Below are 22,657 nucleotides of genomic sequence, written 5' to 3'. Positions count from 1 at the left end.
CTCCGGTTGTTACGGCCACTGAGAGGCGATTACCCCGCGAAGGGGGTGTCCGACCTTCGTTACCTCCGAAGGGATTCTGGGTCAGCGGGGTTGGGCGTCGAGGAAGGTCCGCGAAGCCGATCGATAATCTTGATGGATCGATGAACGGATAGGAAGGGGGAAAAAAAATAAAAGAAAAATTCCACCGAACCAACGAAAATAATTCGGCAATTCGAGGGATAATTCCTTGAATGAACTCGAAGATTCCCTTATCAAAAGTCGGGATTTATCACAGATAGGCGAGGTTTCCCGGATTTCTCGGCGAGTGAGAGGTGCGACTAGTGTGCTCCGGACTTTTAGTAGGGGATTTTCGCGACCAAGAGCGAAGTGAGATTTTCGGGAGGCAGTGAAGGCTCGGATCTAGAGGATCGAGGTCCTAGATCCTCGGCTGGAAGATCCCGAGATGACGAAGAACCGCTGCAAGATCTGCGAGCTCCTGGGCTCGAGCCAGGCTCTCAACCACGGACTGAGCCATCCCTGCCACCTGACCGGGCTGCACCACCTGAATCACCTGAACCCGGGATTGAGCTGCGCCGCCGGGCCGAACATGAATTACTCGAACCACGGCCTGCTGAACGGCCTTTATCTGCCGCAGCTGAAGGACATGATGCTGGCCGCCTACTTGCTACGAGGTAAAGGGACCACGACGTGGCGCGTCCACTCGGCTCGGCTCGGCTCGGCTCGACACTTCCGCTTTTTGTCGCGACGAGCCGTCTCAATTTGACCGCGCAGAGGGTCTCGACAATTCCCCGGTGCCCGATATAATTAATAAAATGTCCAGGAAACAGGGCCGATGATAAGGAACCGCGTATCTTAAGGGGATATGTAAAAGGGCCGTCAAAGAGGTCGCGTTTATGAAACTTTTCGCCGAACTGGGTGTACCGAATCGTATCAAACTTTACAACGTGAATGTGGAGACTGTCAGGTAGGACCTGAAACTCCGTGAAATTTCATTTTTAATACAAGAATTTAAGAAATGCCTATAAACAGATGTTTAAGTGACACGGATGTCAGGAACTTCCTTATAGCTTCCACATTCACGTTGCAAAGTTTGAAACGATTCGATATATCCTTTTTCGGGACGAGGGTTGGTCCAGTTTCTTTGGACGGCATGTTGCAATTAGATCGCCAGGTTGCGGAGGGATTTTTCGCGAGGAGTCTATTTTCCCGGGAAATAGGCCTTTTCTTTTTTTTTTTAATGGAGGGAGGGACCATTTTGGAAGAGAGTCGGGGCCGCTCCCGGTTCCTGCGGGACCTGGGATCCTTTTTGCCGCGGCCGGGCACGACTCCTTCGTAAATTTCCTCCTTACCGCTCCTTCTTCTACCTTCTTGAAGGTACGTGCGCATGCGCGCACATACGCGAGATTTACTGGACTGGCGCGGGCCGACATAGCGCGTGTACGCGCTTTCTCGGCGATATCATCTCGCGATCGGCCGAGACCGAGGAAAAATCCACTCGCCCCGTTTGAGCCTCCACTCGTTACTCGAGCACGTCGCTCGCCGAGAGCCTTCTTCCACCTCGGCCGCGGAACTCGCGAAAGCTCTCCAATTTCCTTCGGAAAGAATTCCCCACATAATTCCTCCGGTACGCTTTCGATTAACTTTAATGATCTATTATTTAATTAACTGCCCCGTGTACGACGCATTCCACGGCGTCGAATCCACGGATTTATTTAAATTACCCTCTTTCGTGAGATAATGATAATTTTTAATTTATCGACTTTCCTGTCATATACTCATTTGGAAATGCACGCGTTTATGAGTTCCACTTGAAGTCCGGCGTTTTTTCGGGTTGTTTATATATCTTTGACTCGGTGGCGGAGATTTAGGACGTTTAGGAAAAAAGAAAATTGGTCGGGGGGGTTACCACCTCGAACGAATTCGTCCCCTACGAGGCGCGCTCTCGTCGTTACTTACTAGGACGGATGCCACGGACACGGGACGAGGAATTCCAGCGGACTCGAAAGAAGCCTGGAATTCTTTTCTTACTTTAGAACCGTCAGTCTTTACCGACGCGAGCCCTCCGCGAGTCGTCGGCCAAAGAACATCCGCGCTCCGTGTTTAATGAACTCGGCCGCAAAACGGAGCCGACGATCGCTTCGGGAATAGTTGCGGCTTTTTTTCATCTCCCTTTTTGTTTTTCTCCCTCCGTGCCTTTACACGGTTTCGAATTTAAAGAGACGCCGAGGATACCGCTCTTATTCCTGGCCATTAGCACGGCGAATGCCGGACTTTTCCAGTAATCGAGAGGCAACGCCTCATCGGCATCCTCGTGGAAAAATATGCAGAGAAGAGGAGATTTTTTCGCGTCCCTTTGTGCCATCCTCTCTACCTTGATATCGAGATTTTCGGCATCGCGAAACTCCAGGGGAAAAGGGAAAAGGGGGAAAATCGGACGTCCACGTTGAGGATCGCTCGTCCGACTCTACTGAAATGGCGAAAAGGGGGGCCGATCGTTCTCAAAGAAACGAGGAATTCCCTCCCATGCGTTCTCGGCGTTTAATCGCAATTTAGCCCCCCGTCCTCGCGATTCGCGGTAGCCGGTTTTATTCCTGGGAGAAAAAAATTTAAGCGAGGATTCTCCGGCCTCGTCCTTGGCCCGGTCTTCGTCCTCGAAGGGCCCTTTCCGGGACCGCTGAAGATATCCAAGGGATAGCCATTAACGGGCGGCATAAACAATGAGCGGACCCGGGTTTAATTATTATAAAATATTTTTCAAGGCCCCCCTCGATTTCGGATTTTCCCTGCTACCTTCTAGAACCGCCGGGAAGGACACGATGTCGCTTAACGGAACGTCAATTTGTCTTATTAACATTCGCCCGGGCGAAGGACACTTGTTATGTTAATTGGTCGCCTCTAATTGTAGGTACGGCTCGGTGGTTTTAATTATACAGAGTGTTCCTGAATGGGTGCAACTCGGGGTTGCGCCGATGTATTTTAAACTTGGCTCCTCTCCTGAGTAAACCTTGCCCACGTCTTGCGGGTCGTGCGAGCCGATTTTCATATGGCCTTGCATTAGCCAACTCGTGCCGGAATCGAAAAGCTCGACGGTTTTCGCATTGGCGAGGAGTCCTCGATTTCTTGCACCGAGTCTAGCCCCTCGCCAAGGCCCCCTCTAATTTATTAGCCCCGACTCGGCGGGGCAAAAATCCCTCCCCCTCTTATGCACCCCACCTCGTACGAATGGACGTCACCAAGTGCATCCATAAAAAAAAAAGAAAAAAAATAATGTTCATCCGCCCTTTTCTCTCTCTTATTATTTTTTTTTTCCAGGCTTCTCCTTTTTCCCCAACCACCTGTCGCGATCGAGAAATCATGCCGAGGGTGACCGGTTCGCGATTCCGCCTCGACTGCACTTATCGCGGTCGAAGTGCAGTTCTCCGTTTCGCCTGCATCCTCGCGCGCATCGGATAGGTACTTACGGGCTAAACGGTCGCATATCATACGCACGTCGTCCCGTGGGGTAAAAGTACGAGCATTCAATTATCTTGGCACCGGGTATGCACGTATTCGCCCGGTATGCGCGGGATCAGGGTTCCCTCGGTGCGCGCGATGTGCTGCATCAGCAATGCACTCGCCGGGCGAGCGTCTCGCGTCTTTTGCGGGTGCATCGCCGCTCATCTGCTCCCCCGGTGCAATTACTCCCGAGAATCGCGATTCATTTTTTTTTCCCGATTTTTCCGTCGAATTTAGCCCTGAACATCCCAGGCGGACGATTTAAGGGCAGGCTCGACTGGCCAGCCGCGAGTTTGCCACGACCTGCCTCAAGAACGCAGGTGACACTTACGGCGCGTTCCGGTTAAACACCTTCGCGAAAGGTTTACGGTGGTCAACGGTTCCGGTTACCTCGCGGAAAATAAACTGGGTCGGTGCGATCGGTCTGGCCAGAAGTCGGATGACACGTCATGCACTCTGGGTATTGTTTTATCTCTTTAAAAAAAAATCACTTTTTTTTTTTCTTCATTTTTAATCGGCGGTTTTTCACACGGATCCACGTAGATTAGGACACGTAGGCTAACAGGACCGACGTTGACGATTCAATCAATGTCGGCACGCGCTGATCGGTATTTGCTACCGAATTTCAAGGATCGATCGATTCGCCACGCCGCCTATATGTATCGGATTTGCGACCCGATCTCGGTCGCTCTGCCGCACTTCCCGAGACGAATTTAACGGCGATACATCGGGAATTAACGGGCTGGCCGGTCGACATAAAGTGGACGGCCGCCTCGAGTTTCCCTCTATCGGGTTCTGGCAATCAGCTGATCTTCCACGGCTGCCATCCAGCCGGCCGCTGCTCCGCGCCAGGCGAGAGTCTCTCCTCTCCAATCGCACCTCTTTCACGATATTTTCTTCCGTTTCTGGTTACTCTTATCTCATTATTACCATTGGCAATATTTATTTTGGCTAATTCCTATATTCGTCTTGTTTCATTGTTTCCAGCGGTAGCGTCATTATTTCGGATAATTCCTACGCTCGAATAATTTCATTCGACAGATCTACTTATCGTGTATAATTTGGCATAAGGAAACCCTCTCGTCGCTGTAATTACGCGTTACAATAATCCCCGATATCAATTTGCGGGATTTTATTATTCTCATTCATTTCTTGGGGTCTCTCTCGCGGATCTGTCGCATGGCTTTTTCATTGTCTTCGACGCATCTCCGTGGAGGTTTCCAACCTTCGCGGAACTCCGGAGCCACGTGGGCGAGCGCTTTCGGGTCACCTCGAAGTCGGTCCAGAAACGGTACACCTCGGCGAGATCTATCGATCTCGCACGTTTCGTTCTCTCTCTCTCCCTCTTTCTCGGCGAGACCTCCGGGACCGCTTTGCCGGCGCACGACGTCGCGATCCGAGACGGCGTTTAACAGGTCTTTACCTCCAAACGCGGCCAAATTACAGAGCACTCCGCCGTGCGTTGCGCCACATCCCTGCCTCTCGCGTTTCCCGGGAAGCCGTTTCCGCGCCCGGCGAAATCTCTCGTAGAACGTAACCCCGCGTAAAATCGAATTACCTTATCTCTCCCGGTGTTTCCCGAAATTCGGCCGGCCGGCGGCTATGTACCTGTCCGTTCTCATTTTTTTTCCTCTCCCCCAATTAGCCCCCGAATACGTCCCTGCGGGGGAAAAAGTCGCGGGGAGAAAGATTTGCTTACAAACCTAACCTATAAAATCCTGACCCGACCGTTGATTACGGTTATTAACGAGTTCGGTCGACCCGAAATTTCGATTCACTCGATTTTCTCATAAGTGAAGCACCTTGCGGCATTTCAATTATTATTATTATTTTTTTCTCCCCCGACGAACCGAATTTTCTTTCCGCGGGTAGGAATTAATTCCCGACGATCCGTTGCCTTTTCTCGTATTTCGCCACGGCGACGCATTCGGTACGTACAAGAACAGTCGTCGCCGATCTCTCGTGGCGAGCTCGCAAAGAAAGCCCCGCCAATCACGGGGAAAGAAAGTGGCCCGTCGAGCTCTGGCCACTTTCTCGTCGACGCGGAGAACCAGCCGGCAATATCCGCGACCGATCCGCATTTCCATCCTCGGGCCTTTCGTGCCTCGGCGGGGGCCGATCGTTTTCCGCCTCCCGGCAAATTAGCCGCGCTCTTACGAGGACGTTCTCATTTTTCGAAGCCCGGGTTGCCCCTCGTATCCCTACTCGGCGGTAAAATGAAATCCCCCTTCGAGACCTGCATCCGGGAGATTATGCAAAAATCCCGCGGATTCGGTCCCCGGTCGAAGCCGATTTCTCCATCGGGCCTCGATCTCGTTAAGGTGGCAATGAGTTGTTACTCTATACATGAAACGTGAAAATAATTGTATGACTTTTCTCCAAATCGGGCGCACCGAGTCATTTGAAGCTTGCGCGTGATTATGAAATCCCTGAGGAGGAACGCGACGCTCGTGAGATTTCATTTTTAAAAGATAACGTTCCCTTGGTTCTAGCCCGGGATAAATAAATTGCTTTTCTTTTTTTTTTATATATATATACTTTCACGTTTTGACGTATGGAATGACCCTCAAGGGTTGGCGGCACTTCACGACGAGAGTGCTCCATTTTAATGATCCGTGATATGGTCATTTGTTTTATTTTCTTATTATTACTTTTGGGGGGATTTTGATATTCCAGTAGTTTTTTTTTTTCTTTCGTTTTTGTTTTTATAATTCGAGTAGTCAATTTAATGCGCGTCGCGAGTTGGCGAAGGCTTTGGGTTAATATCGCAACTAGTCGTGAGCGGTGACCCCTCGTTTTGTCGCCGATGGCTCCACGACGGCGAATTTTAATTGCCTCCCGCAATAAAAGCCGCATATCCTCTCACCCGGGCTGCACTCGCGTTATCGAGTTAATGCACGTGTGCACCAGCCGGTTCTTCCAGCTTGTCCGATTCGAGGGCCCTCGCAAAGTGCGGCTCGAAAGTGCGGAGGAGAATCGGTAGAGAGGAGGCGAGACCTGGGAACAATCGTCGTCCGATAGGAGTAATCGCTTCTAATGTACCGAATACTAAATCGATCGATGGATCGATCATCCGCTATCGCTAGCATATATCCCTAGCCTGCTGCGCTCGATCCTAATTTTGGCCTGAAACGAAGAAAAATGAAAAAAAGAAAAGGATCCTTCCAATTCCTTCTAAGTGCATCCGTGGACATGTATTTGGACTTTAAGGGGAAAATAAGAGAACGCGTTTTAGTGGCATCTACCCTGGGAATAAAATCGTCATCGTGCCGAAGAAATATTTTCTTCATCCATAAAAATTTGACTCGGGCTCGAGTAAATTGATGAATTTATTTTTTTTTGTTTTTCTCAGTGTACCATTACACTTTGAGTATCGCCATTCTCGACCTCGCACGTCGACTCCGCTCCCTTCGGGAGGAAGCCATTTCCCCGGGTTCGGTGTTTGGCGGCGATTCCCGAGCGTGGGAGGGAGAGAAATATCGCCCGATAAATGCCAGATATAAACCCACTTTCGGATTCGATTTAGCGTAGGGTAAAGTTCAACTCGCGGGAGTGCGTTAGACGAGCCCGCCCGAGATGCAGTTGCATCTGACGAGGGACGAATTGCACTCTGCACCGAGTGCCGACCCTTTGCTCTCGGCGACGTCCCCGGACGTATCCACCGCCGCGATAAGGAGTGTATCGGGAAGTTCCCACGAAACCGGAAACACGCGATTATACCGTCCGCGGTTCCGAGTCGCCGTAATCGCCGCATCCGGCTCGCCGTAAAACCGCGGAGGGTTAACGTTAACCCCCTCTCCCACGCGAATTTACCCTGGTTGCACTTTAATGCCGATTTTATGACGTTCTTATGATTTCATGAATCACTTGACCCTGGAATCGGAAGTTCCTTAGGTTCCGCTGCGGCGTTAACGAGACTCCTTGCAATTACCCTCCACTAAGGGACCGTTGGTTAATCGCTAACCGTAAAACTCCCATCCTGGGGTCGAAGTCGTTTATTAATTCATAATCAACACAACACTGACCTACCCCTACGGCCGATTCCCTCTGGGAACTTATCGAAATAAACCAGGACTTCCGATCGGCGTCGTCGAGGTTCATGCGACGGGAATCATAATCGACCATGAGTTTCGCAACGACTTTGGATGCCTCGTTTCTTTCGAGTCTTATGAAAGCTACTGTTTAACTAACCATATCGGTGTAAACGTCTACGCGTGTCTGATTATCGGGGCCATATTAGCGAGGATTCGCGAGGGCATGCACGGATCTGCAATTGCGAGGACATGCATTGATTTTCAGTCGCGAAATTCGGAATTTCTTTTCTCGCGTTTCGATCTTGAACTCCGCGGTTGAATATTAATTTTTTTTCTTACAAGGGCATGCATCGACTTCTTTTTTACTGCGGGGGCATGCATCGATTTGCAGTTGCGAGGACATGCGTCGATTTGCGGTCACGAAGTCGGGAATTTTTCCCTCCCATTTCAATGTTGAGCCCGGGATTGAATATTAATCATTTTTTTTTCTTTTTTTTTTTTTGCGGACTATGGTAAAGGGGAGAAAGGAAGACCCGAAATCTTAAAGTCCCTCGGACGGATCGACGCCGCGAGAAGTCTCTCGCACGCGAGGCGATCTCTCCACCGAGAGCAGCTCCTAACCCGTTGGCATTTCACTAGAGAAAGTAGCAAACTTTACGAGTGGTGTCGAGCCGTGCGACTCTTTCGCGACTTCAGGTGCGGACGCCCGGAGTGTTCGGCGCCCCCCGGAGAGGTGAGGCCCGGATCGACCCGACGCCCTCGGCGAATAGCGTCGCGACGAGTCGAATACCCTCTCGACTCGAGTTGCTCGAATTCTCGAACATTGCCAAGTAGAGTCGAAGATTCGAGTCTCAGACGTTCGGCATGGCGAGTGAGACGAGTCGAGTCAAGGAATAACCCCTCGATTGGTATTCGAGACATTCGAAAATTCGACTTTAATTCATTCAATTCGAATTGAAATGCTCTACTCGTCGCGACCCTACTTCAGGAAAATCTCGTCGAGGTCGGACGGGGCTCGAAGTTTCGACGAGGCAGTCGGTATCGCGAGGTCGATTTTTCGCTCTCGACGGCGCGCTCGCCTCGGTAGATTCGCTCTCTTTCCCGCGTATTGGGAATCTCGTCCGTGAGGAGAGACCGAGAGGAGAGGATGGCCATCGGTCCAGCGCGAATCGGTCCGCGAGTGACTTTGGTCCGCTTTACAAACGAGCGGCGAAGGACGCTCGCTCTCCTAAGTAGCTCGACCGGGCGAGCGAGTTGGCTCCCTCTCGCGCGAGTGAGAGAGGGCGAGAGCTAGCGAGCGAGCGAGCGAATTCGACCGAGCGGGGACCGGCTCGAAAAGTCCCTCCTCGAGGTCGGAAAAGACACGCGCGTTTCCTCGAGCACCCGACCCGGACCCATATCTAGCTTGCCTTGACCTTCCGCCTGCACCTCGGAATAGAATTTGTATTTTTAGTGCGCGCCTTTTCGAGCGCCACCCCGTCGGCTCCTTCGGAAATCCCCCTCCTTCCCGCCCCCGCCTCCGTTGACGAGCAAAATCGGTCTTGGTCTTGCCTCCTCGGTTTTGGTCTTGACGCTCAATAGAGTATCGGTTCCGCACCGTCCATAATTATCCCCGCACGTTTCTTCGCATTTTCTTTCCTCTTCCCACTTCCCGTATGATTTTCTGTTCGGCAGGTTTTCCGATTTTTCTCATCCCTCCCCGTTTCTACCCCTTGACATGTCCCTCTCTACCGCGAGTCTTCCGACTCGCGGATATTTACTAGTTAATTTTTAATTGTCAGCTTCTCCTTTCCCGCGGTACTCGCGGCCGGATCGTTAAACACGCCGGTCGTGATTACTCTTAACTCGTTACCTGGCGGAAAACACCTGTAGAGTGTTTACATGTTTACACCTCCGTCAGGAGATGCCGGCCGCGTCCCGTTTTTCCCGCGGTCGGGATTACGCGGAGGTCCGTGGGTAATGCATTTAGTGTAATGGAAACGCGGCTACGTGGCTTGTAACAATGGGTTAATGCGTGTCGTAAAACCCCCATCGAGGGGCGAGCGGCGGTCCGAGGGGGTCGGGGGAGAGAGTAGTCCGCGTCGTCAAAATTCAAAACGCCCCCGTAAAAGTCGGGGGCGTACTCGATTAACCCATTTTTCTCGCGGCGACGTCCGGTGCGTCACAAGGGGTTGCGCATTTCCCCTATATACAAATACGGTGAATCCACCCTCTCTTTCCTCCCTTCCTTCCGTTCCATATGCCCGCTACAATCGATACGCTCCGTGCAGGTGCTTATCACTTGGAACTCGTACATTTCCCAAATTTACACAAATTTCCCCGATCTTGAAAATTTCCGTACCATAGTCCGAGACATTGTTCGACAGACCCACGGTAATAAAATTGAAGATAATACCACCGCAAGCTTATCTATACCGTGCAAGTGCTTATCACTTGGAACTCGTACATTTCCCAAATTTCCACAAATTTCCCCGATCTTGAAAATTTCCGTACCATAGTCCGAGACATTGTTCGAACAGACCCACGGTAATAAAATTGAAGATAATACCACCGCAAATTTATCTATAGACATTAACATTTGGATAATCGAACGCGTGGGAAATACGACGCGTCGCGGGGATTTCGGTAAGGAATCGATCCTCGTTGCGGCCTTCGATTATCGGATTTGCGGTGATTTCCGATGGACCCTGACAAGACCGCGGCGACGACGCGACGAGCGTCGCGGACTGCGGTCGCGGGTCTCGTTTACACCGACGCCGTTAATTCGTCGACCCAAGTCGATCCTAAACCTCGAATAAGGATCGATAGCGCCAAATCTGGCCAAACTTTGAGCCCGAGTCTACGAGAATCCGGACCACGTGCACGGGAGTAGAAAAATCGGTCCGCGATCTCGCAAGGACGTTATTATTATTCTACCGTGACATTCCTCGAGTTATCGCATTTTCGAGCCGATCCGTAGGTGTATGGAATCGGTGTCGGGGATAGGACCGTGTAAGTCAAGGTCCAATTAGCGGAGGCGCGGAGAACGAGTGCGTGGGCGCTGCACCCGCGCGTACGCGTCTACGTAACGAGAGTGCGTGAATGTTTATCCGCTTAAGCGAAGGTGGCGGGCGTACTCTTCGTTGTAACGTGGAGGCTGTAACGGGTGGAGGCGCCCATTCGGGGGTGGGTGAAATCCCCGAGGGGGGTCACAAGGGGTGTCGAGCGAACAGGGATGACGCGGAAGCGTTTCTCCTCCTGCAGAGGTCGTAAACGCGATCGAGGTCGCCAGGCCCGGTGGAGGAGAGGAGAGTCGCATCTGGGGGGGAGACGGGGGTTAATAATAACATGGGTTTGCGGGATCGGCGTTATGACCGGCAGCCGGGGGTAACCTTAATCGGCGAGATTTGCCCGCTCGTAATCCCCGAGGCGCGTGCGAGAGCTGTCGTCCGCCCTGGAATCCGAGGGCCGTCGAGTCCGTGCGAGCAACGGGATTCCGGGGACCGTGAGTATCCCCCATGGACATCCCATTGACGTCCCATGGACGTCCCCCGAGCGTCCCATCGCGAGCCCACGTCCCCCGAAAATCCGACCACAGCGGCTCCCTCGTCTCCGGGCTGTAGGTGCACCTCGACACCTGCGGGTAAATAAATCGAGATCAGGGAAAGAACTCCGATACCTTTCGCGAGATAGCAATCCAGGGAAAAATGAAATCTCATGGGCGTCAGGACCTTCCTCGTGGTCTTTCGTATTCACGTTGTAAAGTTTGAAACGATTCGATTACCCCCAGTTCGGAGAAGAGCTTCATAAACTAGACCTCTCGGATTAAAGGCCTGGAAAACCCGACTGTCATTAGGGATTACTGTCTATTTCTTTCTAAATCGTCCTAAGCCGGGAGAGCGCCGAGAAAACAAGATGGCCGCCACCCCTGCGCCTAGAGCGTCGCCCGCTCGGCGGCAGCCTCCATCCCTATTTCATAGATCCATGGAATAATCTAGGAAATAAGGGAGACGGAGACCGTCCCCCGTGATCGTCGGGCATCGTTAGGAGGGCGCGAGGTGTAACGAAGCCGGGCCAAAAGGGGAAAAAAGGAGGAAAAGAAGGAAAAAAAAAAGAAAAGGAAGACCTCGGGGTAACGAGTGCGCGGCTCGACTCGACTCGGTATCGGGCACGAGCAGTCGGCTCGGCCGGCCTAGCGGTGAAACAGAACGCAGAGAGCCTGGCCTAGTAACGGCAAATCCCTCGGTGTCGATGTATCTTTATTCCTCGCGGCTCTATCGGCCGCGGTTTTAATTCCTGACTCGCGCGAGCGCGACTTTCGAACAGCCGCGGCGAGGCCGCGCGTTGTTTCCTTCGGGGACGAGGACGGATCCGATCCCTTCCTTATCGGCGACATTATCGTCCACGACGGCGTAGCCTCCTCTCTGGGTATATTTTCCGCGTTCCAGCTCGAGATTACATCCCGCCGGAACGTTATCTCCTCCCCTAGGAAATTATCTCCTCTTCTCGGGGTACAATACTCTACGCCTTGTTTTCGAGTGAAGCTCCTCTTTCTCCCCTCGAAGAAGAAAAAAATCGCGGAAAATTGTAGGAACATCTCGGGTATATCGTACCCAGGGCGACAGTCGGGGGTTAACCTAACCTAAAGATATCCCGCGGTATTTCGGTATTCCAATATTCCCGGGGAGCTGATAACTCCCGGAAGTATTATCTAGTTCTTTTTTTTCCGAGTCGCGTTCTCATAACTCTCCTTTGAGGGCTCTCTGTCTCTCTCTAGCGTGCGGGGGGGCCGGTCGCGTCGTCTCTCTCCCTCCGTCTCGCGCGTCCTTCCTTTATGCGCCTTTAAGCGGAGGCACGAGTGCTCACCTCGGCGGCCCGCGCGAGAGGGATAGAAGATCGGCCCCCGAGGCGGAGGGAGAGAGACGAGGCGTAGGTGCCCGCCGTCCCGATTGGTCGGTCGTAAATATCCCTCGGCCAATCATCGCGCGTGATTTAGCGGCCGCGAGGTAACCCGGCCGCGTAAAACCGGCGTCGCGCGCCGCGCCGGCGCACTCGCGTCCGCGGCACCGCGCGAATCGCTTCGCCCTGGACCGCGGCGGGTATAAATACGCGCGCCGCGATGAAGCGGCCATGGAAAGGTTAAGAGCGCGGGGTAAAGCGGAATGGCACCGGAGAATCCCTTTGATCGGAACCGCCGCGGTTCCGCGAAAATTTATGTCGGACTACGACCCGGCGGGAATAATGATTTCGGCCGTTCGACGTTCAGATTGTGAACGTATCGGTGTGTCCCTCGAAGGGGGAGGGGAAAGAAAAGTAAATACCGCAAGACCGTAGATATCAGAGTACAATTGCCTCCCTTAACCAGTTAACCATATTTGACGGTAAATTCCGTAGTTAAACGGATTATTTTCCCTAAGGGATCGAATGTGGGAATCTTAATACGAAGGGGTGTTTTAAGTACTGGAAGTACTTAAAGTCCATTTAAAACGAAGGTGCAGACGAGACGCGCGATATGTCTCGTCATCCCCAGGAGAATTTCTCTGCTGCGCCAGCTCCTGATATGAGCAAACCCGAGGGCTTATCAGCGGGAAAAATGTTTGCCTCGCATCCGTCGAGTGCCTTTGGCCGGATCGACGAGTCCAAATGAGGGCCAGAGGAGGAGGACCGTCTAAGGGATAATTAGAGGAAGAGGAGAGGCCGAGAAGAGAGGCTCCGCCCGGCCGGAGGGAGACGCGTCGACGAGGACCCACGAAAATCGCGAGGCGTTCACCTCCGATAGCACTGACGTCAGTCCCCGTCGATTGAACTCCCTTCCGATCGGGTCAGGGACCGAAACCAGGAACTCCCAGCTCCAGGTCTTACCCAATCTACAGAAGCCAAGAAATCCCTCCTCGCGGCCTCCCTCGTCGAGTTTTTCTGAAAGGAAAAGTCCTACTTCCAAATGTGTGCCGAACTGCGCGGACAGGGTGCGCGGACGATGCGCCATCTTAGGGAAACACGGCTCGTCCGAGTCCGCGGCAAACTCCCCTTAACTATTCCCGTCTTTGTCCGGAGGAAGCCGAGCGGTCTCTTTTTCTTTAAAGAGAAAAGAAAACCCCGCGAATGGGAGCTAGATATGGATTCATTGTTGGATGGGCGCCGCAGGTATTATCGTCCACTTTTTCTTCCATCCGGCGAACCTTCGCGACTGCTCACCCCCTGCCGTTTTACTTCTTTGTCATTAATAATATTAGCAAGGTACCACCTAGTAGATCTTGTTCCCAGGAGGTGGACGGACGACTTCCACCCTTTTTTACTCTGATCGAAGGCCTGGCTCCGGAGTTGAGCCGTTTCCTTCGGCCCCCTTAAAAGGTGTTCTTTACGTCTCCCTAATATATGTAGGGAATTTCCTCGCGACTATCAGGGTAGGATTTACGAGTTTCTCTATTTCATTTTTTTCTTTTTTTTTCTGATTCCAGGATACTATCAGCCGGCTGGACCACTGATACAGCATCCTCCTACGCTACCTCCGGTGAAGGGGCCCCCTCCGGAACCGACCCCGACTCCTCCCCAGAACTCCGAGGGGTCCGACGACCTAGTCGCAACCTCCACCACCTCCGGGGGCACCAGCAGTACCGGTAATTCCTTCTTTATTTTTTCAAGCCCCGGAGACAAGAAGAGGACCGATGTATTACCGATTCCTATAATCAGCTATGCTTTCAGGTGGCGGGGGTTTCTACAGAGCGTATTGCCCTCAGTATTATGGTACGCCACCCCAGTACCAAGAGCTGTGCTACCCGCCGACCTACTCTCACCCCCATCAACACCCTCCGCCTTACTACAAATACGCGCCGACCTACAGAAGGTGGGTGGCAACGAAAACCCTTCCTTCGAGGGTGAAAATGGTCCAGAAAAATATAAGAAAAAAAAAATATATATATATAAATCTCCGAAGGAGACCTCGAAATATCCCGTTTATGCAGATGCGCTCTATATTCGTGTCGCCCTAATTCACGCGTGGTTGAAAAAAGGAAAAAGTGTTAAAAAGGCATCAATGGAAGAGTTTGCACATTTCAGTCGCAGCGTGCCCCGCCGCTGGCCGGCCAGAGCCGGGGATTGAAATGGGTTAACTCGTCCATTGAAATCTATTCAGCAATTTTATCTGGCTCGGTAGTGATAAGCGCGGCACGAATATGGCGTCGATGGAGAACGAACGGGTATAGGTCGGTTGACCTCTGGGCTCGATTTCGGAAATTCCTCCGCGGGGAGGGAAAAAAGGTTTATGAGGAGATGGAAGAGGGAGACTGACGAGAGGCTTCCATTTTCAGGCAGTATTATGGATACCAGGAGTCCGGCGGAGGCGGGGGTCCTGGGGGCGCCGGTACCGGCGGCGGTCCTGGAGTCGTCGACTATCAGCCACCTCCGCCACCTGCGGAATATCCGCCGCCTCCTTATTACGGGGGCTATCCGCCTCCACCACCGCCTCCACCGCCCCCGCCCAATCCGGCGTACCTGCACGCCCAAGGAAGACCGTTCGTAGACCGTAAGTATGAATTTCTCCCGTTGCGATCGAATAAGATCACCTGGTGGTACACCTGGGCAGCGGTGGTACAGATCGCCACAGAAAAACCGGGGGAAAAAAAAAAAATCCAATTTCACCGAGTCGTAGAGAATTTGGCCAGGTCGAGGGTGTTCCTCGACGTACGCCCTGGCGAGTACGTTTAACGATTAGATTCGCGCACGTTTGAAGAGGGTGTACCACGTGGCAGATAATGAGGGGAAGGGCAGGGCGAATTTCGGTCGAAGGTATGCCCGGTGATGAAGAGGTCCGCGGGGATGATTGCAGACGCAGCTTTCCAGGGCTGTCCGTGCCCGATGCAGTCGTGTCCAAAAAACGTGGATACTGGGCCCCTTATTGGTAATGGTAAGGGAGCGCCAGTGGTATCGGGGCCCGGTCTGTCATTGCCACCCAGCGCTTTGGTAGGGCCGCCCTCGCCAGCGAGGGGGCTAGCCGGGCTAGCGCCTCCTCATGGTGCCAACGCCTGGGACACGGATCGCGTCCAACTCAACACCCACCGCAATCTCAATCAGAACCAACCTCAGATGCCGGCGGTGCATAATCTCGTCGGCTGTCCCCAGAATCCGGAGTGCAGGACCAAGGTATGCGCTCAAGGCTTATCAATACGGTGGGCGCGTGATAAAGGTCGATTCACGCTGTTCGCAACGGGGGAAAAAAAAAAAAACAACAATTCAACGGTCGTAACGAGAAATTTCGCATGCTCCTAGGAACCGATTTTTGTTATATCGACAACGGGAAAAAAAATTACGTATCTACGATTGCAAGATCCACTTTGCAGGAACGACAAAGTGCATTTCGCCGTCGTTCGTTCTAGGGGTGATAATTATATTTATTGCAAAGAGAAGAAAAATTTAAAAACGACGATTGCATCGAGGTATTACGTAATTGCAAATATCTTCTAAGTGTATGTTGGGTTTTGTATGGAGCGGGACGTGCCGGTGCCGGTACGCGTCGGATAGGGTGAATCGAGCTTAATTCAGGGAACAGGGAGGGAAAGGGAATCCCGTAACTTCTATCTCTAAGGCAAGTCGGCCTACGTACTTGCAGAACGAGAAGAACTGTCAGGAGGACAAACTGCGGGAGTGCGGCTGCCAGAAGCATGCGAGTACGTCGAGCTGCGGCGTCAAACTGGAGAGTATGCCGCCCACGGATAAGCTGACGGTGGCGAGCTGTCCGGGGAACAAGCTCCACAACTTCAAGCTGGAGAACAACAACGTGAAGTGCGAGTCGTGCAGGGTGGAGGTCGGGGAGAACCTGCCGTGCGCCGGGGCGAACTGCGACGTAAAGTGCGAGTCGGGTTACAAGTGCGAGATCCTGAAGTGCGAGCAGTGCATGAAGGAGGGCCAGATGGCGATCCTGGAGATCGACAAGGACTCCGGGATCCTGATGATCGACGACAAGCTGGAGGCCGACGCGGGGGTGAAGGAGGAGCTGAAAGACGGGGCCATAGAGAGCGAGAACTGGAAGAAGCCCGACTACGAGCCGACCGTGCAAGAGACCGTAGAGGAGAAGGAGATCACGGAGGACCCGGTCAGGCCGTTGGAGGAGGCCCCGAAGTGCCAGAAGGTGGCCAAGAGGAAGCTCTCCCTGGACAGCCTCTCGGACAACAAGAAGAAGCGGAAGGTCAACAAGAGGACCTTGTCGGTGGGGTCGGCGAGAGAGATGGTCGGCCCGAACGACACGATCCCCAGGTCGGTCACGTTGACGGTGGCCTCGCCAGACCCCGTGGAAGTCGAGAGCGAGGCTCCCTCGTCGAAGAAGAAGCCCACGAAGAAGGACCTGCAGGGCCAGAAGCGCAAAGCGGAGGGTGGGAGCCCTTGCGAGGCGCCCACGAAGAAGCCGAAACACCCTAAGCAGAGCTCGACGGGGCTGTCCGCGAGCTCCACTAAGACCGTCGCCACCGGGAACTCCATAATGGACACGATCAACCGGGTGATCCAAAGGGGTCTGCAGCACTCGCAGAAGAGGGACAAGAAGTCGAGGAACGGCGAGCGCCCGGAGAAGAAGAAGAGCAAGAAGAAGCAGCCGGTCAATTTGCTGTCGACAATCAAGAAGGTCACCAAGAAGATCGACCTGGTGAAAGAGGTCATGGCGGAGAAGCTGGGCCCGGCCAAGGGCGAGGCAAGGGTCAACCAGGCGAAGGGGAAGGCGGACACCAAGGCCAGGACTAAGACGCAGGACGCCAAGTCGAAGGCGAAGGTCAAGACGAAACTCCTGGAGGTTAAGTCGAAGCTGAAGGAGGTGCAGCTCAAGGTGCAGGACCCGAAATCTAAGGAGACCTCGAAGCGGGCCGAGGCTCCGGCGAAGGGGAGGGCCGAGACCGAGGAGGCGAAGAAGCTGGCGGCGATGAAGAAGAAGAGGAAGAGTACAAAAAAGGTCGTCGGGAAGAAGGCGAACGGCAAGGCGGAGGACAGCGCGGCGGCCAGCGAGAGCTTGACGCTGGTCAGGAAACCGTTCCTCAAGCCGAAATGGAGCAACGGATGGAGCTGGGAGGGCGACTCTTACGAGGCCAAAGTTTACCTGACCGTAAGAAGACCCTCTCCACGAGTCATACCCAAAGTATACCTCCTAAGAGGTCCGTATAACCGTTTCGTTCTCTGTATTTCCTTTCAGAACGAGGAGTCGGCCATTCGTCGGTGTTACTCGAGCATGAAGCACGTAAGCGGCGACGTGCTGCGGCCTCTCGACTGCGTGTTGCTGAAGAGTGGCCCCCGCAAGGCGGATCTGCCCTTCGTGGCGAAGATCGCCGCCCTATGGGAGAACCCGGACGACGGTAAATTCCAAGAAACCCCCTAAAAAAAAAAAAAACCGTAATTTAACTGGAGTTTTAACATTGAATCGTCCTCAATCTCGCGTCCATATCCAGGAGAGATGATGTTCTCGCTGCTGTGGTACTACCGGCCGGAGCACACCGAGCAAGGACGCACCGAGTTCGACACGGAGGACGAGGTGTTCGCGTCCCGCCACCGCGACGCTAACAGCGTGGCCTGCATAGAGGATAAGTGTTACATCCTGACGTTCAACGAGTACTGCCGGTGGGTACAGGAGAGTTTTCCACGCGGCTTATAAGCGGCTGTCTCGTAACTCAACCGAACTTATAGGCCGATCTTGTCTTTTTCCCCCGGCCACCCCTTCTCGATTAACGGTAAACCGATACTTTTGTCCCGCAGATATCGAAAGAACCTGCGGAGGACGGAGGAAGGCCTGGAGAGTCCCGGATTGATAGTCCCGCCGGGAGAGCAGGTCTATCCCCGGGAGAACCGGCAGCCGCCGATACCGGTGCCTTCGGACATGGTACTCTTTTGCAGGCGCGTTTACGACTATCGCGGCAAGAAGCTCGTCAAGAACCCCGGATGACTCGACCTCGCCTAAAGGAGCCTCGACTAGGAACCACGATGGGATTGCACCAAAACCCTTGCGAAAGAGGCCGCGAGTCAAAACTGCGCGCAGGTTCCCCTTCAGACAGGGCGCGCGCGACTAGCCGTAATAACTACGGCGGCGCGAGACGAACGGATTCTATATCGAGGTTTAAAATAAGCACGTTGCTTCCTAAGACTTTAAACTCGAGGTCGAGGGCTAGGTCGGGAGCGATCACCGGCGACCGAGGAGACCCGGAACTCGCGTCCAGGACGCGCTTATACAAAGATGCCGAGGCACGATTGGGACGTTGATTTTTAAATTTTTTACACTAAAGGCAATCCCTTCCACGGCGCGACCGAGGGGGTCGTAGTGGGTACCTCGACGTTGTCGAGGACTAGGTGGACCCGGACGCGCCGCATCCCGGTCGACGATGCGAGTTCCAGTGCCGTGAGACGCGCCAGAGGCGTTCCTTAGCGAGTTAGAGGGTTCGACGATTTTATAGAGAGAGAGTAACGATATTTTTTGCGAGGATAGCGTTTACAAGTTAAAGGGAATATTTTTCAACTAGGAGCCGCGACCCCCCGGGGGTCGTCGTTCGTTGTCTGACTTTGCCCTGCTGGAGGGAACCTTCGGGCAGTTTTCGAGTGGAGGATCACAAGGGCAAGGAGGGACGAACACTTTAGCCGAAGTAGCGTTGCGTGAGGGCCAACAACCGTGTGACGTGTTTAAGATTACAGAGGGACGTGTTGGATCCGGAAATAAGCGTCGCCAGGCACTTCCGTTTTCAGGAGGTCCGAGGGATGCTCCGCGACTCGAGATGACTCGCGACAAACCGGCGATAACTCGGGATAACTCGCGCTTTCCCCCGGGACGGAGAGAATGCATTTCGACTCTGCACGCCGAGGAAGGGAGAGATACGTCTTTGTTTTTATTTTTTTTTTCTTCTTCAGTTTCCGTCTTCACCGACTAATTGTCCCGTGTCCCACCCGTCGAGAGCTTCCCCTCGAGCGAGACTCGAACAGAAGTCGTCCGCACATTCGGCCCGATAACGCGTCGCGATTATACATGAACGTACATATTTCACATTTCTTTACTACACTTTACATTATTCGCGAGAGATAGGAGGGACGGCGCAGTTGTACAGTTTCACTTCCTCGTAGGATTCTTAAATAACGTAACGACGAGAAGACTCCGACGTCTTATCTCGAGTGTGGCGTACCATCGCGACGGAATGGTACGATGATAAGGGAGGGAAAGAGAAAGAGAGACGAGGCCAGAAGGACGCGACTTTAATACTTCTACAAAATGGCCGCGTCCTCCTGGCCGAGGACCCTCGTGATGCACTTTTACGTATTTATCCTCCGTGTCGAGGAAGACGCGTGCATGGACCGACACTTCGAGTAATCATCGGGAAGTACCGGACGTTATGTCTAATTCGGATTCTACACCCAGGGAGCGTCGATGTTAATTCTGATTATTTACAACTGTTAGCGGCGGGCGGTTTTGTTAGAAATTATATTATTTAAAATTAATATATTGATGATTTATTATTATTTAATATCTAATATATTGGACGTAGATCCTAGGTTATATCTGTAAGGGCGAACGAGAGTGTGAGAGATCGAGAGTGAGTCCACCGAAAGAGAGAAGAGAGAGAGAGAGAGAGAACGGTGAGTGAATGCGACAGAGAAAGGAATAGCTGCGGACAAAAAAAAAAAGAAACGAGACAAAAGAGTAATCGCGAATTCGTTCGGAAGGAGAATCCCCCCCGATACCAAAACATTCTATCGTTTTCAAAATCTTTTTATTGCGCTTTAATATATATATACAATATATATATATATATTTTATAATTAATTTATTAACTTATCAGTAATACTTAATTAAATACATTCGATAAGAGGTCGCGTTAGTATTATCGTAGGTCAGGTGGCACGTCGCCTTGTCGAGCGTCCATGCTCTGACGCGAGCCTCCTGGAAAGAATAGTTGCTTTTCTTTTTTCTTTTTCCCCCCGTACCGGACGCATCCCCCGATATAGTCGTATCTTATGGTTCGAGATACACAATCGTGCTGTATGAAAAATGTTCTCTGGAAATTGCGCGGGACGCTTCGGCGGTTTCTTTTCCTAATCCCGAGAGAGGGACACACCGAGATCAGGCGCGACGCCCGCCAAGCCATCTATCGCTCGGATGATCTTTTATAGATAATTTTATATTCCTTTTTAAATGTGTAAAAAGTCGGGACAACGTAGTTTTTTATAAAGATTTGTCAATGGGAATATACTCGAGACCTGCGAACACGGTTAATTGATGCAGATCCAGGAAATCGCAAACTCCTGGAGCGGACTGCGGCGGACTCGATAAGAGATTTAATGATGACGCGCTATCAGTAGGACGGGAATATCGCGGTTTTATTCCGAGATCGCAGTACGATTCTCTGGGAATGGGATCGAGAAACTTATGCCGAATAAATGTAGCTAATCAAAGGCGGTCACGATTAATTTCCTTGTACATTAAAACGATTCTTCCTTCTTTCTTTCCCGGTGCAACGTGGTATTCCATCGAGTCAGCTGATTGCACCGCCGCAGTTCCCTTCAGCCGTTTACGGAGGCGAGATTAATTCAAGGTATTCCTAAAACGGTTAACATGGGAACATTGCACAAAATGCATATCCTCGGTTCATTTTACATAGCTGGATGAATGACATCTGTATCCGTAAATTAATCGTTAAGGTTAGACGTTAATGATGCGCGCTCGAAGTATCAGAAGACCTCGTGATCGTTTTAATCAAAATGCGAGAGAAAGTCGGGAAGAAGTGTGACAAACCGATTAATTTTCGTTACGCGGTGCTCCACGGCCCTCTGCTGTTAAACGATTACCGTAATTTTATCCCTTAATTAAAAGGACTAAATGAATGAGGAGTTAAATAAATACGTTTATTCGAGAAAAAAAAAAGAAAAAAAAAGCGACGAAAAAGTGTTCATTCTACTACGTACTTCACTTCGAGGGTAGCGGTAGATTAATCCCTCCGGGGTCTGATTGCGGACATTTAAGAATGCCATTGCGTAACGATCATTGATACGATTTGCAAGCCAAAGTGCGGAAAGGCCAGCATCAATTTAGCCGGACATGACGTCATTTGAGATGAGAGGGCACGTCGAAAACCCCCCTCGGAGTTTGCGAATTACTGTTAGGACGTCTAGCGAGTCGTTGGGAAATCGCTGGGACAAAAGCTGCAGAAGGATTAATTAATGGAGTTTTTTTTCCCTCTGCGTCGTTTGTAAAAAGGAGATAAGGTGTTTCGGGATTTGAAGATAGAAAGAAAATGAACGAAGGGCGTCAAGTGAGGCAACACAGTTGATGCCTATCAACTGCATCGCAGGTCGAGAAAATCGCAAGTGCCCGTAGCACTCCTCTTCGCTAAATATAACAAATTGCGCTTACTAGTAGAGTATGTAAGATAGAGTTTAAGCGAGATTAAACGATGCAATGCCTTTCATAGAGGATAATTCTTTTTCTTGCGCGACTTATGATTTTCCTTCGCTATATAACCGTATGCCGACAGCGACGCTCCGTTTATAAAGAAGTTGCTACATCCCCATTAAAAGAGACACGGAAAGGACTCTCTAAACGACAGGACAGCTAACTGGATGGGCAGTGCTCCATAAAGCATACAAATACAATAAATGAAAAGAGTTATTTCTACACGAGAATTAAGATAAAGGTATATAAATAATATATATGAAAATATATATTTAGATAATTAGAAATAAATATATGTATATATACACGAAATTGAGAAGATCAATAATCTGTGTAATTGTATACATACACTTTCCAATACGGCCCCAGAGTGGCGTAGCATGGGTAAGTCTATCTGTGGAGTGGCTTGTGAAGATTCGTCGACGGGAAATTAACTCGATCGGATAAGTACCACGTTGCGATAAATATTTTCAACTATTTTGCAAACTCCTTTCGAGTCCATGGAACAAGAGTGGAACTCTGACGGAATGAAAACTAGTCTCCTCCGGTTTTAGTAGCTTGTCCGATCGCCAGCTTGGCTTCGGTAAGCGAAGCAATAAAGCAGAGTAAATACAGCAATAAGGTAGGTCGAGTATTTACTTAATCTTTGATACTTAATAATTAATCGATGCCAATCGTTTTATTAAAGTAATGCGATTGCAGAGCAATCCTGCAAATGGCACTCGAGCTCCCCCCTCTTGATCTCTCC

The 22,657-nt window shown here is 51.6% G+C and overlaps 1 protein-coding gene across 3 annotated transcripts in view; it reads left to right on the top strand.

Annotated features, from left to right (window-relative positions):
* Positions 1-21,927, top strand: part of LOC105702077 — a 50,296-nt gene extending 28,369 nt beyond the window's left edge. For 2 of the 3 annotated variants that reach the window (XM_012429345.1, XM_023432842.1), the window contains exons 5-12: positions 13,967-14,125; positions 14,199-14,352; positions 14,816-15,030; positions 15,334-15,647; positions 16,114-17,592; positions 17,680-17,839; positions 17,933-18,101; positions 18,237-21,927. In XM_012429345.1, the coding sequence (XP_012284768.1) occupies positions 13,967-14,125; positions 14,199-14,352; positions 14,816-15,030; positions 15,334-15,647; positions 16,114-17,592; positions 17,680-17,839; positions 17,933-18,101; positions 18,237-18,423 (2,837 nt within the window). In that variant the 3' untranslated portion in view covers positions 18,424-21,927. The remainder of the gene's footprint in view (positions 1-13,966; positions 14,126-14,198; positions 14,353-14,815; positions 15,031-15,333; positions 15,648-16,113; positions 17,593-17,679; positions 17,840-17,932; positions 18,102-18,236) is intronic. The other variant, XM_012429346.1, reaches the window with a different exon arrangement.
* Positions 21,928-22,657: the final 730 nt, after the last annotated feature.

This window comes from Orussus abietinus, unplaced genomic scaffold, assembly GCF_000612105.2.
Source record: "Orussus abietinus isolate OABI.00-Male unplaced genomic scaffold, Oabi_2.0 scaffold22, whole genome shotgun sequence".
NCBI classification, from domain to species: Eukaryota; Metazoa; Arthropoda; class Insecta; order Hymenoptera; family Orussidae; genus Orussus; species Orussus abietinus.
The sequence above is the reverse complement of the archived record's forward strand: the minus strand, read 5'-3'. Positions and strand labels throughout refer to the sequence as shown.